The following is a 16,879-nucleotide window of genomic DNA, read 5'->3' as shown; positions in this document are numbered from 1 at the left end:
CTTCACAGCGTATATTGCCATAGCAAATAACCTACATTTATTCTGAGTCTAGTTTTTGAAACAGAAAACCATGATTTTCCATAAACTCCCAGTTAACAGATTTGGGTTAGTTGCTAAATCCACTTTCTGGAATACCACTTTTGAGAATAGCACCCCTGTGACATCTGTTTGTGCTAGTCTATTTGCAAACAGACATAATATTGTAGTCAGTTGAGTGATTTAAAGTGACCGATTTTTTTCTAACCCTAACCCTAACCCTAACTCTAGCTAGAGTTGTTACAAATAAATGAAATGTAGGTTACATAAAATATGAAGAATTCAATGTACTCTCCAGTTTTTATAGCATTAACATAGACTAATTTACTAGGTTTACTAAGATGTTTACAAATACAAAATAAGAAATAATATTTGTGTTTTAGTTGGCTACAAACCTATTCAGATTATAAGTCTTTTTCTTCAGACACATGCTCTAATACATGCAAGCAGGGTATACAAATATTGGGTTTCCAGTGTAGCCTACAATATTACAGTTACATTACAGTGAGGAGCTCATAACCCTGCTGAGTTTCGAATATGCACTGTGTTGAAAAATAGGTAGAGGGGGGCTGAAACAGTGTGAATGGTAACTGAAGATCTAATTGTACATTAACTGTAAAATGCACATTAAAATAGATAATAAATTGACCAGTGGGTATAGGTATAAGAAAGATGTTTTTTAATAAAGTAATGAGATTGGAAGTGGACCTAAATGTGTGCACAAGTATTATTGACAGCAATGCAAATTTAAGATGGAGCATGTTTATATACTTGGAATTCAATAAAGTATTACATTAACATTCCAATAGATATATCTTTGTAAACACCTGTAAAAGCTTTTGTTGATGTAATACTTAAAATAGGATGTAATACTTAATATACAGGGGGTTTAGAATGATTTCCAGTGCCAGTTTTCAAACTATGGAATTCATAAAGGTTCAATTTGTCAGTAATAGTAACCCTTTTCTGTTGGTTTGACATTGCTGTTTGAGTTTAATCACTGTTCAGTGTATTCCCCTTTTTAAATTTCCAAAACACAAGGTCAACAGAAAAATAATTTCTCAAATATTATACTGGACAATGCCTTTACACTTATTTATGCAAATGACATAAGACGTTTCAAACAAGATTAAAATAATATTTCCCAAATTGAATGCACATTGTTCAAATATACCTATCTATTTGCCTACATAGGATCCTTTCATTTCATAGTCAAATCTATAGTGCTGGTGAGTAAAAAAAAAAAAAAAAAATGTATTGTGTCCTTGCTGATGTTACTTTGGCACCCAGAGAGCATCTTTGCACTGGTATTGATGTACACTGGAATAAATTTGCACTGGTATTGAGGTCTACCGGAATAAACATGCTGCTTCAGAAATATTCATAATTGTCAAATGGGTTTAAATTGGGTGCGGATACTGGCAACTCCATAATCTAGTCATCAGAAAACCCCTTTTTCATAATGTGACACAATTTGCATTACAAAACCAGAAGGCAGATTTAAGTATTTAAGTAAGATTCTGCCAGACCAGGCATTTTTTGTCTCACAATATCTCTTAATATTTGTAATCAAATGGTCTTATGTTATGCAGAATCCAGGGACCATGTACTTGCAATAGTCTCAGAATGGATGTACAGTTTGGCTGTGCTCTACTGGGTTGTGCAGGATTGGACTAGTTGTGTTGTTTTGAGTCTGTGGTATTGAGTTTGTGGTGTTGAGTTTGTTGTGTTCAGTCTGTGGTATTGCATTTATTTGTTAAGTATGTAGTGTTGAGTCTGGAATTGAATATGTTGTGTTGCGTCTGTGTTGTTGTTTGTTTTGTGTCCAGTGTGATCTCTGTTAATACTGCTTCATGCAGATGTATTTATTTTCCAGACTTTGGATGTCACTTTGAGAGAACAGCTCACTCTCCACAGAGCACATGTGCTTAAACAGCTCTATCATCTGCCTCTTCTCATCTGAATCCAGAAGCATCAGCACCACCTGCATACAGACATACTCATGTTACCTTTATTTGTTAAGGCAACAAAGATAAATTATATCATAAAGAACATTTTGCTTACATAAGACTCTTAAGTGAACAGCTTTGCAGGGTAAAAAGCACACATGTTCACCTAGTGTTTCAGGTTCTTACCGAGAACCTTTCAGTGGTGTGGAGGTGACTGAGGATCTGGTAGACCAGATTGGGCTCAGATGACAGAAGGAACAGGTCCAATGCCTGAAAGATGAAACTGAGGGTATGTGCATCCAGATGTGTGCTGATGTACTTGGGGAGTTTGGCTGGTGTGATACTGCAAAGCAGTTGAGCACAGGCTGCAGTGTCTTTATGTGAACAAGCTGCATTTAGCACCTGGCCAAACTCATACACGCTGGACGGCTGCAGGTTCATGTACTGACCACTGCTCCTCTGCCCTGCCTCCCAGCTGCTCTCTGTTGCCTCTCTCTCATCATCCTCCCACTCCACCTGCACAGACAGTGATGGACCAGGTGTTCAGGGTCCAGGAATGTGCCAGATGGACTGAGTAGCACAGGGTAGTATTGTGCATCTAAGTAGTCTGACTGGGGAATTCAACCAAGCTGAAATGCTACCAGTGAATGCTACCAGTTATGATCCATGGGACAGAGTAACTCCATAATTGAATAGCAGGGGTATGTAGTTTGGTCTCCTTTGTCTGCAGGGTAGGTAGTGCAGTAGGACCATTTACCCACCTCAGTGATAACTACGCTCTTGCGAGGCTTTATGGGAAATCCTATGTCGTGCTGTTCTCTCAACATGGCCATGACCTCCGCCTGCAGGACCGTGACCTCTGCCAGCTCACACTCAGTCCCCTGCACACTTGCATTTAAATGTAGAACCTCCTGCAAATCTAAGATATATGCCACATAATCCTACTCAAACACACCCCAACACACACACACACACACACATACACACACACTTATGTCCATATACACAAAGGCACTGGAAGCACTGCACATTCAATTCCAAATGAAAACATGAATGAAATATCAATTTTTAAACTGAAAATTAAGAAAAAAGAATAATGGGCTGTTCAAATAAATAGCAGTGTCTTAATTTTCATCTACAATCTCGAACATTTACGGTATAAACTAAAAGTTGTTTACAGATTTATCTTTTCTGTTGATCACTGAATTAATATTTAGTTGTATAACCTTTATTTCTGATAACTGCTTTACATGTGTGTGGCATGGAGTCAACTAAGATCTGACACCTGCGAAGATATTCCAGGCCAAGATGACTGGACTACATTCCACAGTTCTTCTGCATTTTTGGGTTTTGCATCAAAAACAGCATTTTCGATGCAAATTCTCAATCGGTTTGAGGTCTGGGGATTGGGCTGGCCACTTCATAACATCAATCTTGTTTGTCTGGAATCAGGATGTCGTTGTCCTTCTGAATCACCCATTTCAAGGGCATTTCTTCTTCAGCATAAGGCAATATGACCTCTTCCAGTATTTTGATATATTCAAACTGGTCCATGGTGCCTGGTATGCGATAAACGGGTCCGAAACCAAAGAATCAGAAACATCCCCAAACCATTATGCTTGCACCTCCATGTTTTACAGTCTTCACAGTGAACTGTGGCTTGAATTCAGTGTTTATGGGTCATCTCACAAACTGTCTGTGGCCTTTAGACCCAATAAGAACAATCTTGCTCTCATCTGTCCATAGAATGTTGTGCCACTTCTCTTTAGGCCAGTCAATGTGTTCTGTAACCTTTTCAACACGTCTTTTTTTCAGCAATGGTACTTTACGAGGGTTTCTCGCAAATAGTTTGGCTTCACGTAGGCATCTTCTGATTGCTGCAGTACTCACAGGTAACTGAAGATCTTCTTTGATTTCCCTGGAGCTGATCATCGGATGTTTCTTTGCCATTCTTGTTATTCTATGATCTACGCAGATGGTAGTATTTCTTTTCCTACCACGTGTTTCGGGTTTTGTTTGCCATTTTAAAGCATTTGAGATCATTTAAGCTGAGCAGTCAATTATTTTCTGCACTTCTTTATATGTTTCCCCCTCTCCAATCAACTTCTTGATCAAAGTTCTTTCTTCTTCGGTACAATGAATGGAATGGTCCAATTTACTCACTGAGCAAGGGCTAAAACCAGCAGGTACACCATTTGCTGCCCTCCTTCTTTAAATAAGGGCCATAATTGAAACCTGTTTTTTCATAGAATGAATGACCTCACTAATTGAATTCCACACTGCTATTAATTTGAACACGCCTCTTTCATTAAATGAGTCAATTACACCCAATTAGCAGTGTGCATGTTATGACTGTTGATTCTGTTGGTTGCCCTTTACTCAGCTACACCTAGTCGTGAATTTTTTCCCATGTTGTATTATCTTTTCTGCCAAAATCATTAATTAAATACATTAGTGATGTTAGACTGCATTTATTTTGCACATAACTGTATATATACACACATCATATACCAATGCACACTTTTGGAGTGTCTGTTAAAAACTTGCTTAACCCTAATACTAATTGGCTTAACCCAAACAATAACCCTAACTCTGTCTGGGCTGACACTAACCATATCTCTAACTGGGTTGACACTAACCCTAACCAGTCATGTAATTCTCGAATGCCAGGTAACCTAGTATTGTGGAAATGTACCGAGTTATTTCAAAACAAACTTAAGTAATGTTGTATATAATAAAATACTGTCCAGTACTCTGCTACACTGTACTGCTGTGCTGTACTGTAAGTACACTAGGTAACCCTACATAAATCAGTGAATGATGCTTATAATTTTAAGCATCTAATAAAAAGAAAAACTGTAGTGTACACTTAATTCATATCTTATAGCCGTGTTGCAGGGAAAAGGCATCTGAAATTTTCTCTCCAGTTTGAATGTAAAAATAACTTTTTCTAACTTAGTTAGAAAAATGCAAAATATGTTATCATAGTGTTTCCAATTTACTAAGCCACACATATGATTCTATAATTCCAAAACACTATGACTGTAGGTATTATGTATTCAATCAGGTCTGCTGGGTTAGGATTAGCGATAGGATGGAATGAGTGTTTGAATCTGAATCAGATGTGACCCTACATGCAAAATGAATGTACAGGTACAGGGAGTAACTTTAATGCTCTCTTACCTTTAAGCCCCTATGGGCCAAGGCACGTCTGTAGAAGGCTTTCTTATTGGAACGCTCAAGTTTTATGGCAGAGTCGCAGTCTTGCTTGGCTTCAGCAAAGCGCTCTAGTTTAATAAAGCAGAGAGCTCTGTGATAGGAAAAGAACAGTTACAATGCACTCTGATCCCAGCACAGCTCTTTTGTCTTCTCATATGAAAACACATAGCCTGAGGCTGACCCTGAGACTGCCATGCAATGAGACAACATGTAGTGACTCCAGACCACTTCAGACCAATCTACAGCAGTTTATTATAGCTAATAGCTATTAGGTAAGTTTATTATGACTAATATTTACACTTACAGATGTGATGAATGTCACAGTGCTAAAGAGAAGCTTGGCGCTTGCTTTGAGCGAACAGGTGATTACTCCACATAGCCATTATACAGTAATTACAGATTAATTGGAAAGAGATTTTCATCATTTGTTCTTAAAAAAAACACTTTTTGTATGAATGTTTTGTATGAAAACAATATCACACATCCTTAATTTATTGTGTGAATTATGATTGAAAGTTTTACCACATTCTGTGGAAAAATGTTAACATAAAATCCTCTTTAGCTTCATTGCTGGGGTTAGAGGTCATCAAGGCGTAATACTGGTTCACCAGGTTGGTTTTACCCTAGGGACAGTTACCTTAACCCTAATGCTAAACTTAGTGTCAGCTGAGTTTAAAACATGATATGCATAGTGAGGTCCATCAAGTCAGTCCTGTGTTGCTGTAGCACATTTGCATTATTAGCATTTAATTATTAGTTTTTAAAGTGGTGGCTTTGTATTCTTATATTTTTATTTATTTTTTGATACTTTAAATTTGATTATTAGTAATGCATTTTCCCATATGTATAGACCTATATAAACTAAATCTCTCCCTCTCTCTCTCATATATAATTTTGTAACCTGCTTGTCATCATACTTTGATTTAACTCAAATTATTGTCCAGTATATGAAAGCAGGAAATGAAAGAAAAGGTGTTTAGAACTGCTACATTCTCTCTAAGACAGAGATGCAAAGGAACACTGATCTTTTTCCAGACTACACTGACTATTCTGCAAAACCAGTATAATAAGCACCCTGACAGCTCAAAACCCAATGTAACAGTTCAAAATTCTTTATCTCTACATATGAGATACTAATACCTTCGGGATTAAATTCTTCTTTTGACGTTAAACTGTACCTGCTGGTATAAACAGCACATTCATCTGCTTGGATTTGAAGGCATTTGCTGTATTTCACTGTTGCCTCCTGGTAATGGCCATTCTTCATCAACTCATCTCCTTCTTTCTTCATGGAAGTGAAGCTTTCCTTTGCTGTCCTGGCTGAAACACATACTCAGTCTTAATCTCAGCAGTCCAACAGCTTCAGTTTACCAACTGCTGCATTTTTAAAGTCAATAATAATGGAACACGTTCTAAACATATTAAATAGATATTTTCCTGCATACCGAGTAATATGCAACTTTTCACAGATATAATAATATTTATTATCAGTAGGTGGGTTATGGCCATGCACTCCAAGACAGAGATAATATAGTGTGTGTGGTGTATGTGATGTGTGGATACTGACCTGCCTCCTGTGTTTGTCCTTGTGTGCAAGTCACTAACTGTGCAGAGGGTGGAGCTTGTCTCCTGGACAACAGTGGGATGACTGGCAGCTTCTGCCTCCAGTCAGGACCATCCATCTCTGCTAGAAAGCGAGTAATCCTTTACAAATCACACACACACAGACACACACACACAAATATACAGAACAAATGTGCAATTGACATACAAATCTTTACTTTTTCAAAAGTTTACTTTAAAAGGAATCTTGGACTATAGTCTAACTATGCATCTACAAGGTATTGCTGATATATATGTTTTTATTAAGTGAGTTAATATAAATCCTTTTAGAAAATTATATTTACTCGTATTATTGTGGAATATTCTGTAGTTATTTAGCATTATTTAGCTATTTACATTTGAGAGCAGCAGTAGATAGTTCATAAGGTTGTAATTCAAATTTCACAATCCAAAATAAAATACTCTATTACCCATACTGTATTAATGCATAATACAGTATTACCAGTATATATACATAATACCATAATCATTTTACTTTAAAAATGGCTATATTTGTGACATGTTTTATGTGTGTGTGTGTGTGTGTGTGTGTGTGTGTGTGTGAGGACTGTGAGAGCTGTGATGGGTGAAGCAGGCCATGATGTATGTGTAGCATGTGCCTATTTGTGTGTGTGTGTGTGTGTGTGTATGTGGGTTGTATCTGTAATTTGTGGGCCATAATATGTGTATGTGTGTGGGATGTGTCTGTAATTCTTGGGCCATGAACGTGTGTGTGTGTGTGTGTGTGTGTGTGTGATGTGTCTGAAAATCTTGGGCTATAATGTGTGTGTGGGAAGTGTCTGTAATTCATGGGCTGTGGTGTGTGTGTGTGTGTGTGTGTATGTGGGATGTGTGTGTAATTTTTGGGCCATGAACGTGTGTGTGTGTGTGTATGTGGGATGTGTGTGTAATTCTTGGGCTGTGATGTGTGTGTGTGTGTGTGTGTTTGTGTGTGTGTGTGGGTTGTGTCTGTAATTTGTGGGCCATGATATGTGTGTGATGTGTCTATAATTCCTGGGCCGTGAATGTGTGTGTGTGTGTTTGTGTGTGTGATGTGTCTGAAATTCTTGGGCTATGATGTGTGTGTGGGATGTGTCTGTAATTCATGGGCTGTGATGTGTTTGTGCGTGCGTGCGTGTTTGTGTTAGGGGAGGGCTCTACCTGTTGATGCTGTTGTGGGCAACAGGAATTCTACTATTGATCTGCAGGGCGTTTCTGTAGTCCATGTAGGCTTTGTGGTAGTACTCCAGACACTCATATGCCATCGCCCTGCGCAGTAATACCTTCACATTCAATGGCTGCAGCTCCAGGGCTCTGAGACAAAGAACCACACAACAGAATAAGACAAAACTCAAATGAGAACTGGTACTCCACTGGGGCCTCACAGGGTTAAGAAGCATTTATGTATAGTTATTATGCATAGTTATAGGCTCATAGCTATTATGGGAAGATTTATTATGGCTCATATTTATGAGCAGGTTTATTGTGGCTAATAGTTATTATGGGCATATGTTTAGGGGTCAGGGGTTAGAGTGAGGAGTTGGGAAGGATGTGATAGAAGAGGACCGGGGTCAGGGGTTAGAGTATTTGGTCCATGTCGTGCAGCTAAGCACTCACCTGTTGCAGTCTGCTATGCAGTCAGAGCTGCTGCCACCCTTCAGGTAACAGGCAGCTCTGTTTGAGTACAATATGCACAGATCCTCTGGACTGCTGAGGCCTAGAAGGGAAAATGGATAAGGAGAGATAAATGGAAACAAAAGGAGGCAGGATGAAACCAGGAGCTGCAAGGTTAATAGAACATTGAAGTCTATCTCACTAGGCAATATGGAAGTCCATCTCTATAGGGAATATGGAAGTCTATTTCACTAGAGAATATGGAAGTAGAATTCTCACTCGTATTTTTTTCTCTAGAAACATGCCCTGGCAAGAAAATAAGACCAAATGTTAAATTATAAGTGCAGGAACATAACCGCACCAAGGGCAGATCTATGTGTGTGTGCATATGTGTCTGTGTATGCATGTATTTGTGTGCATATGGTCATGTTTGTCTCTGTGTGTGTGTGTGTGTTTATGCATGGCTGTGTGTGCACTTGTTGTTATAGGCGTGTACGATGTAGAGACTCAGTATCAACACATCCAAAAAGCAGATCTGGAGGTATGTGAATGTGCACATGCATGTGTGTGTGTGGATGTGTGTCTGTGTTTTTATATGTGTGAGTGTGTGTATGCATGGCTATGTGCGCGCATATATATATATATATATATATATATATATATATATATATATATATATATATATATATATATATATATATGTATGTATGTGTGTGTGTGAGGTAGAGACTTGGTGCTAGCATATCCAAATGCATCTGAAGGTAGGGGGTGAGGGTGTGTGAGAGAGAGAAAGAAAGTTGCCAGTTCAAGTCCCACCACCACCAGGTTGCTGCTGTTGGGCCCCTGAGCAAGACACTTAACCCTCAATTGCTCAAGTTGTGTTCCGTCAGAATTGTAAGTCGCATTGGATAAAAGCGTCGGCTAAATGCTGTAAGTGGGTGGGTGGGTTGGTGCGTGTGTGCGTGTAAACATGTGTAGGTATGTTTGTGTGTATGACAGTCTGAGAGTAATACTAGCATATCCCAGGGCAGATCTGGATGTGTGTGTGTGTGTGTGTGTGTGTGTACCTGCTTCTGTGAACTTTTTAATTGCCTGCGTGTACTTCTCCAGAGCAGCTACAAACTGTCCAATCTTGAAAAGCTGGTTCCCTTCACTCTTCAGCTGGGCCACTACTGGAGGGAGCGCTCCAGGTACACAGTTCCGCTCTGCTGTGGCCCAAGCAGGGACAGTCATATTGCTGCCATCCTGCTGAGCTGTGGTGTCACTGGTAAGGCCCTCCTCCTTCACAGTCTCTGTCACTCCCTCTGCCTGCACCTTTTGTCTGTCCCAACCCATGTCCCCTCTTACTGCCTCCTGAACAACAGTCTGATCATCTGAGAGAGGCAGAGAGGGAAGGGAGAGAGAGATGGAGATGGAAAGGGGAAAGAGATAGAGGGAGAGGGAGAGAGGGAAAGAGAGAGAGAAATACATTTACGATAAAGGGGTGGAGAGTGTCTGGAATAATTATATAACAGCAGGGGATTAAAGAGAGGCATTTTGCAAATGGAGTTCCAGGAACAATTTCAAATAAAGGGGTGAAAATCACATGGTGTAACTTAAACACTGCAGTGATGCAGGCCCCTACCACACTTGCTTAATATGAGAAAAGAACAGGACTAGAACAAGGTTAGGGTTAGAACAATGTTAGAATAAGGTTAAAACAGGGTTAGAACAAGATTAGAATAAGGTTAGAACACGGTTATGGAAATGGAAATGGAAAATGTTATGTTTAGAAAATTGTTAGAACAAGGCTAGAACAGGGTTAGAACAAGGTTAGGGTTAGAACAGGGTTGGGGTAGAACAAGGTTAGAACAGAGTTAGAACAGGGTTAGGGTTAGAACTGGTTTAGAACAAGGTTAGAGTTAGAACAAGGTCAGGGTTAGAACAAGGTCAGAACAGGGTTAGAGTTAGAAAAGTTTGATAGATTAGGTTCAAATTATGTTTCTAGGAAATAGATTCCCACTAAGTACGGAAAGTGACATCCATGACCCTTACTTCTGCATGTGCCTGTGCCAGTGAGTTTCTCCAATGCTAATGACCTTTTCCAGATCCAATGATATCTTTATGATTGAAATATTCCCTTTCTACCTATCTGAAATATTTGAAAATATTTTCACTAACAAAAGCATAAATTCCGTTAAAATTCTAAAATATGCTTTGGCCTGTGTGAGAAGTAGCTTCTAAAGGATCATCATTATCATATGTTATCTCTTACTATCTGGTATTTCTCTCTCATCTTCATCATATTCTTCCTCTTCCACTTCTTGGATGAGAAGCTTTGTGCTCTTGCTTGGTTTGTCCTGCATGTCGACTTTTATGTTCTTACTGACATCCCTCAGGAGACTCTGTAAAACAATCATATTAACCCTAAACATCTGTAACACAGATTAAAATGCCCTTTCAGAATAGTGAATATATGACTGTTATTTATGTAAAGCACAGTTTCAGGCACACATTCAGTTCATTGTAAGATATGGACTAGATAGCATTAAACACAGTAAGATATGATCTAGACAGTATGAAACACAGTAAACTATGATCTACAGAGTATTAAACAGACAGTAAGCTATGATGTAGATAGTGTTGTGGGAAGAGTCCCACCTGTGCAGTCACATTGTGTGGCTCCAAGTGCATCACAACAGTGAGGTCATCATGGGCCATGAGCAGGTTCCCCAGGTGTTTGTGCACAGTGGCACGGCGCAGCAGAGCTTCACAACAAACCAGTTAACGCACTGTTACACACAGCTACGGAACATTCCCACTGTTACACACATATACCGGACATTCGCACTGTTGCACACAGCTAGGGATCATTCTAACTGTCGCACACAGCCAAGGGACAATCGCACTGTCGCACACAGCCAAGGGACAATCGCACTGTCGCACACAGCCAAGGGACAATCGCACTGTCGCACACAGCCAAGGGACAATCGCACTGTCGCACACAGCCAAGGGACAATCGCACTGTCGCACACAGCCAAGGGACAATCGCACTGTCGCACACAGCCAAGGGACAATCGCACTGTCACACACAGCTATGGGACATTCGCAGTGTCACACACAGCTACGGGACATTCGCAGTGTCACACACAGCTATGGGACATTCACACTGTTACACTACAGCTACAGCAGCACTAAAAGTTAGTATACACAAAATATTATCTTGTATAATCTATGATATAGACCACTGATTGTTATTTGTTAAATGTACTGCTGTACTCAGTACTTCTATTTAAGTGAATATTTTGTTGCATGTTCTTTGTTTTGTCTTCTTTTTGTCAAATGATGTCCTTAGTGTATCTCACAAGTTGGTGTTTTGTTATTTTGTTAGAGCCCAGAGTTACTGTTGCCAGTTAGAGCCCATTGTTACTGTTACCAGTCAGAGCCCATTGTTACTGTTACCAGTCAGAGCCCAGTGCTACTGTTACCAGTCAGAGCCCAGAGTTGCTGTTACCAGTCAGAGCCCAGAGTTGCTGTTACCAGTCAGAGCCCAGAGTTGCTGTTACCAGTCAGAGCCCAGAGTTGCTGTTACCAGTCAGAGCCCAGAGTTGCTGTTACCAGTCAGAGCCCAGAGTTGCTGTTACCAGTCAGAGCCCAGAGTTACTGTTACCAGTCAGAGCCCAGTGTTACTGTTACCAGTCAGAGCCCAGTATTACTGTTACCAGTCAGAGCCCAGTGTTACTGTTTAAGCTCACAAATACATGACCCATGGAAAGGACACATCATTGAAGAGCAGTGCTGAAAGGTGGTGCAGAGCCATGACCTCTGACCCTGTACTTTATTGATGGTGTTGTAGCACATAGGCACCTTTGGTATTTTCAGGCTCCAGGTGCAGCACCCTCTCACAGTCGCTCATTGCATCATGCCATCGCTGCAGTTTGATCTCCGCCTGGGCCCGGTTATTATAGGCTGCAGCCGTTGGCAGGAAGGACACACTTCTGATGACACACCACACCAGGAGTACCACACAAAACACAATTATGGAAAACAAAGCAGGAATTGAGGTAAAACTATGCTGAATAGTCCTTTATAGATGATTGATAATCATGATGTGTAACATTGCCATAAATTACTGTCTGGAAACAATTGCAGTTAAGTTTACTCAAAAGTTTAAAGGTTTACCTCAGATCGCTGGTGTCTGACCTTTGAATTGTTCCAACTAACTATAACCTCAAGCCTAATCCTAACCCTCACGGTAGCTCTAATCCTGACCAAAATATAGTTAAAATCTAGTTACAGAATGTTAACAGCATGTCTATAACAGCTTGTTGAGTATGATAAGATGGAATATATTATACCTGTTACATGTTCAGTTTAACATCTACAGATATGAACTTGTTCAGATTTACTTGAGCAATTGAGGGTTAAGGGTCTTGCTCATGGGCCCAACAGTGGCAAATTGGCAGTGGTTGGCCTTGAACTAGCAACCTTCCGATTACAAGTCAAGTACCTTAACCACTGAGCTCCAAATAATGTAAAAAAAACAAACAAACAACTGAATTCATTGGAGTATAAACATTAATACTGAATGTATTCAGATGCTTCAGTATTGCTACATCATTGGAATATTACTGAAAGTCTGTTAAGTGTTCATTTAATCTAAAGAAGCCTCTCATAATGAACTCGAAATGACTTAAGCTCACCTAGTGTAGAAGGCCACAGCCTCCTCATAATCACTTGCTCTGAAAGCATCATTGCCCTTGTCCTTCTCACGGTGTGCTAAAACAGCTTTCTCCTGCCGTGTGAGTGCTGAAGTATGTAAACAAAACATTTCATCATTCACATTTAACAAGAGGATGATGTAAAAACATATTTAAGGGAACAAAAGGGTGAAATAATATCTAATTTTTGTGTGGTAACAACTATTCTCCTGTACAAATTACAATTAAACAAATAATATTTTTTTTAAATTATATATAAATCCACCTGTTGTGTCAATTATCCTTTTGATGTTTGGCAGACTGTGATTGACAATGGCAGGAAAAGAATTCTTTGTGACACTTTCATCAATTTTAGCACACTCTTTTTCAACATCAAATCTGGGAAAATAAATATATAAATAAATAAATAAATACTTGATAACATTTTGCATTGTGCCTTTACATGCATGTTTTTCCAATCATGTTTCCAATCCTAAAGACAGGTGCAGAATTAGTTCAGACTTACTTGTCCCAGTCCTTGTATGTTTGAGGGAGAGGTGACCTTTTTGAATTATTTTGTATTCTAGCATTGGATGCTTTCTGTGGAAATGTATGGTAAATCATAGTTCTCATTATACTTTTTCAAACATTAGTAATATATAATTGTTTTTCATAATTAGTATCATCATAATTTTACCTGAACTGAGAAGTTATATCCTCGCACTGGTGGGATATTTCCAGAATTACTGAATAAGGGTGGCTGCCTGAGGTCTATTTCGTTTACTTTGATGTCTGTCTCCCACATCTATAAAAAGAGCGGTTTCATAGGGCCTTGCTACAGTTTTTAAATGTGATAAACACGTGCCTAAGCCTCATTTTAGGGCCAGAGTTTTAATTGCAGATAAAAAGTCTTGAAATAAATTTCACAGTGAATGATCAATGAAGAGCCCTATTCAAAAACTAGGCCTTATACACTGCTAACACAACAACATTATCTTTAGAACAATTTTGAGAGGATGTCAAGGTTACATCACTGGCAGATGTGCATGCATTGTGGTGGCAAAAAAACAGCAGAAACAAGTTAAGTAAAATGAGAGATGCCATTGAATAACAACCAAACAAATGTCTCCTTGTGCTGTTGGATGCCAGAATAGGAATGGAAAAAAAGACATTCATTTTATAGACTACAGTCATCAAAGACAATGAGTTAAAATGCACATGTTTATGGCTACAAGTTATGATATGGACAGACTGGTTTACTTTACAGCATGAAATAGACCTATAAACGTTTTTACATACACCTAGATAGTAGTAGCATTAGTTTTAGTGATTTACATTGTTCAAAAGTACATTAAACAATGAAAATAACAATGAATACAAGTGCAGTTCATCAGCAGTATGTAGTTTGACTTGTTTATAATAGCCTTTGTATAGCTGGACTTTATGTCTGTGTCACTAATTTGGCAGTATGTCAGTCCATAATAAACAAAAAACATCTGACAAATCTTGTTATTCAGGTCCTGGATATGACTGCAAAGTACAAATTTGTATGTGTGAAGATGCATGCATTGAGTTTTTCTTTTGTATAGACACTGGGTTTTTCCACAATGTATACAAAGATATCCAGCCACTAACTTTGGCCATTTAGTTTGCTCCTTGACATACTGACTTGACGTTAACTATGGGTCAGGAAACTTGCACGATGGCTAAGGCAAGTTTATTATGGTACAACAGTAGTCCCCAACCTCATGCGACTTAAAATAACCATATGGGATATCTGGGTGATCAACCTGATGATTGCATTTGACTGGTTTACAGCCACTCCTGTGCGACAACCAGTCTTCTGCTGGCCAATCATTCAAATAAATGGAGAAGCCATCCGGATAATCCATATTCATACACCTGACACCACTATATTACTGTCTCTTTCTGCAGCCAGTTAAGCACCTCTCACAAACAAAAATGATTAAGATTTAAATTCTGTGCTTCAAGTAAGTAAAATTCTTTTCTGATATCAGGGAAATGCATTACAGTTTTTGTGCATAGTAATCAACCATATACTACATTTGTGGTTGGCAGAGTGTTGAAATGCTACAGTGTTCTTTTAATTATTTGGCAATTATTTAATACTCAGTATAATGTACTACTAGCTGGCTGACCTTACACATTAGACCTTAAGTGACAAATGGTGTCCAAATTAACAATATTTACCTGTATGTCATCAGTGATCTGTTTCCATTCATCCTTAGAGAAACTAGCAGCTGTAGCTGGAGCATTCTGCTTCCTTAGGGTGCGACTTTTGGGATCCAGTTTCTCTATGTGCTTCTCACAAAATTCAATCAGGTGAGGATATATACCTTCTTTGCCTGACCTGAGAGCAAATAATACAAAAAAAAAAAACAATCATCAAATACTCAAAATAAAACCCTGATATGCAGGAGTCAATTTAGTTAAGGTATGGCAGAACAGAAAGATAACCGAGTACCTAAGAACCTTTAGTATCTTCTCCAAATACTTAAGGTCGACACATTTTTCAATGTAGCCATAGTCGAGATGTTCGACAGGAACTTCTTGTTTCTTGGTAAAGGCTGACTCTTGATTGAGGAGACAGGACACAGCCTCGGAGCTCATTCTACCTATCCTAGCAGCATGAGAAAAGCCAGATCTGAAGATATACAGGCAGGAAGCTAAAGTATTATACCCAAAGATTTTCGTAAGATGTTCCTGTTTAGTCAAATTTTAAAAGATGGCTAGCTACATACGGATAATTATTGCACTAAAACTCTAAACCAAAGCACAATAAGCCCCCGGATCACCAGGCGATCTGGAGAAACAGCTTTCCAGGAAACGATGCATCTATGTAGCTAGTTACATAACATATCTAGCTAGCTTAGCTAGTTAACCAAATGAGTTAACTGACGCTAGCTATGCTAACTACCTTAGTTAGCTAGTTAATTAGCTAGCTAGTTAAGAACAGCTAAAGCTTTTGAATAAGTGTAGGGTATATCGATATATGTCTATATATGGACATTAAACTTACCGAGTTTACACAAACATGTGTGTAAATAAAAGAGCTTTGCAATATAGATTAATTTCCCCAAACAAAGAAGTCTAACTTGACTAAGATTATCTAAGATATCTAACTATATCCTTGCCGACGCATTACGTTTCTATGGCAACTCCAGATGGGCGGAACGTACCGGTTTCTGAGTTACAAAAGCACTTATAGATAACTTTCATCACGTTTTTAAATGTATTAGCCTGAAATCATACAATGTTTTTCATTCACTTTGATATATGTTGTCCTCGTTACAGCTACATTTGATTTTATTTATGAGAATGGTTAATGCAATTATGCTATTGTCTATAATTGACTTCTTACAGCCCACTTGGACGCTATAGCCTATTTTTAATTTTTAATTCCTATTACAAATCACATAGAAACATTACTTTTACATATAGTCCGAAAGACAGCAGAGAACGAAACAAAGGTATTATATAGACTATTTAATAGCATTCATGCAATAATGCAAAGGGAAAGACAGAAAAATGCACATTATTCTTACAGACTATTTCAAGTCATTTCTTTATTCACCTCTTTCTTGCATTTTTGTCCAGCATTTATCCTAAGCCAACCTACACTTTGGAAATCACGATCAAGATAAATCCCACGCTGTTTTGCGGTTAGGTTTAGAGTGTATATATTGTGGATTACGGTAAGAGATCGTAAGAACGAATTTCAAAACAAAAGCCACCTTCTGGTGGGTATTCCAGAAAGCC

General features: G+C 38.7%; 1 protein-coding gene across 1 annotated transcript; it reads right to left on the bottom strand.

Moving 5' to 3' along the window:
• Positions 1-694: 694 nt before the first annotated feature.
• LOC113574761 (sperm-associated antigen 1-like) lies at positions 695-16,247 on the bottom strand. Its single transcript, XM_035530903.1, has 19 exons — positions 16,140-16,247; positions 15,585-15,740; positions 15,311-15,470; positions 13,797-13,904; positions 13,626-13,699; positions 13,386-13,498; positions 13,103-13,208; positions 12,267-12,397; positions 11,061-11,167; positions 10,675-10,804; positions 9,488-9,793; positions 8,424-8,523; positions 7,968-8,120; positions 6,772-6,908; positions 6,383-6,524; positions 5,169-5,295; positions 2,747-2,926; positions 2,172-2,501; positions 695-2,020 (listed from the first exon to the last, which is right to left on the bottom strand). Exons 2-19 carry the CDS (start codon positions 15,728-15,730, stop codon positions 1,877-1,879), a joined length of 2,694 nt encoding a protein of 897 aa, XP_035386796.1. The 5' UTR covers positions 15,731-15,740; positions 16,140-16,247; the 3' UTR covers positions 695-1,876.
• Between the last annotated feature and the right edge of the window lie 632 nt (positions 16,248-16,879).

Source organism: Electrophorus electricus, chromosome 10 (genome assembly GCF_013358815.1).
Source record: "Electrophorus electricus isolate fEleEle1 chromosome 10, fEleEle1.pri, whole genome shotgun sequence".
NCBI lineage: Eukaryota > Metazoa > Chordata > Actinopteri > Gymnotiformes > Gymnotidae > Electrophorus > Electrophorus electricus.
This window is presented reverse-complemented; position numbering and strand designations above follow the sequence as displayed.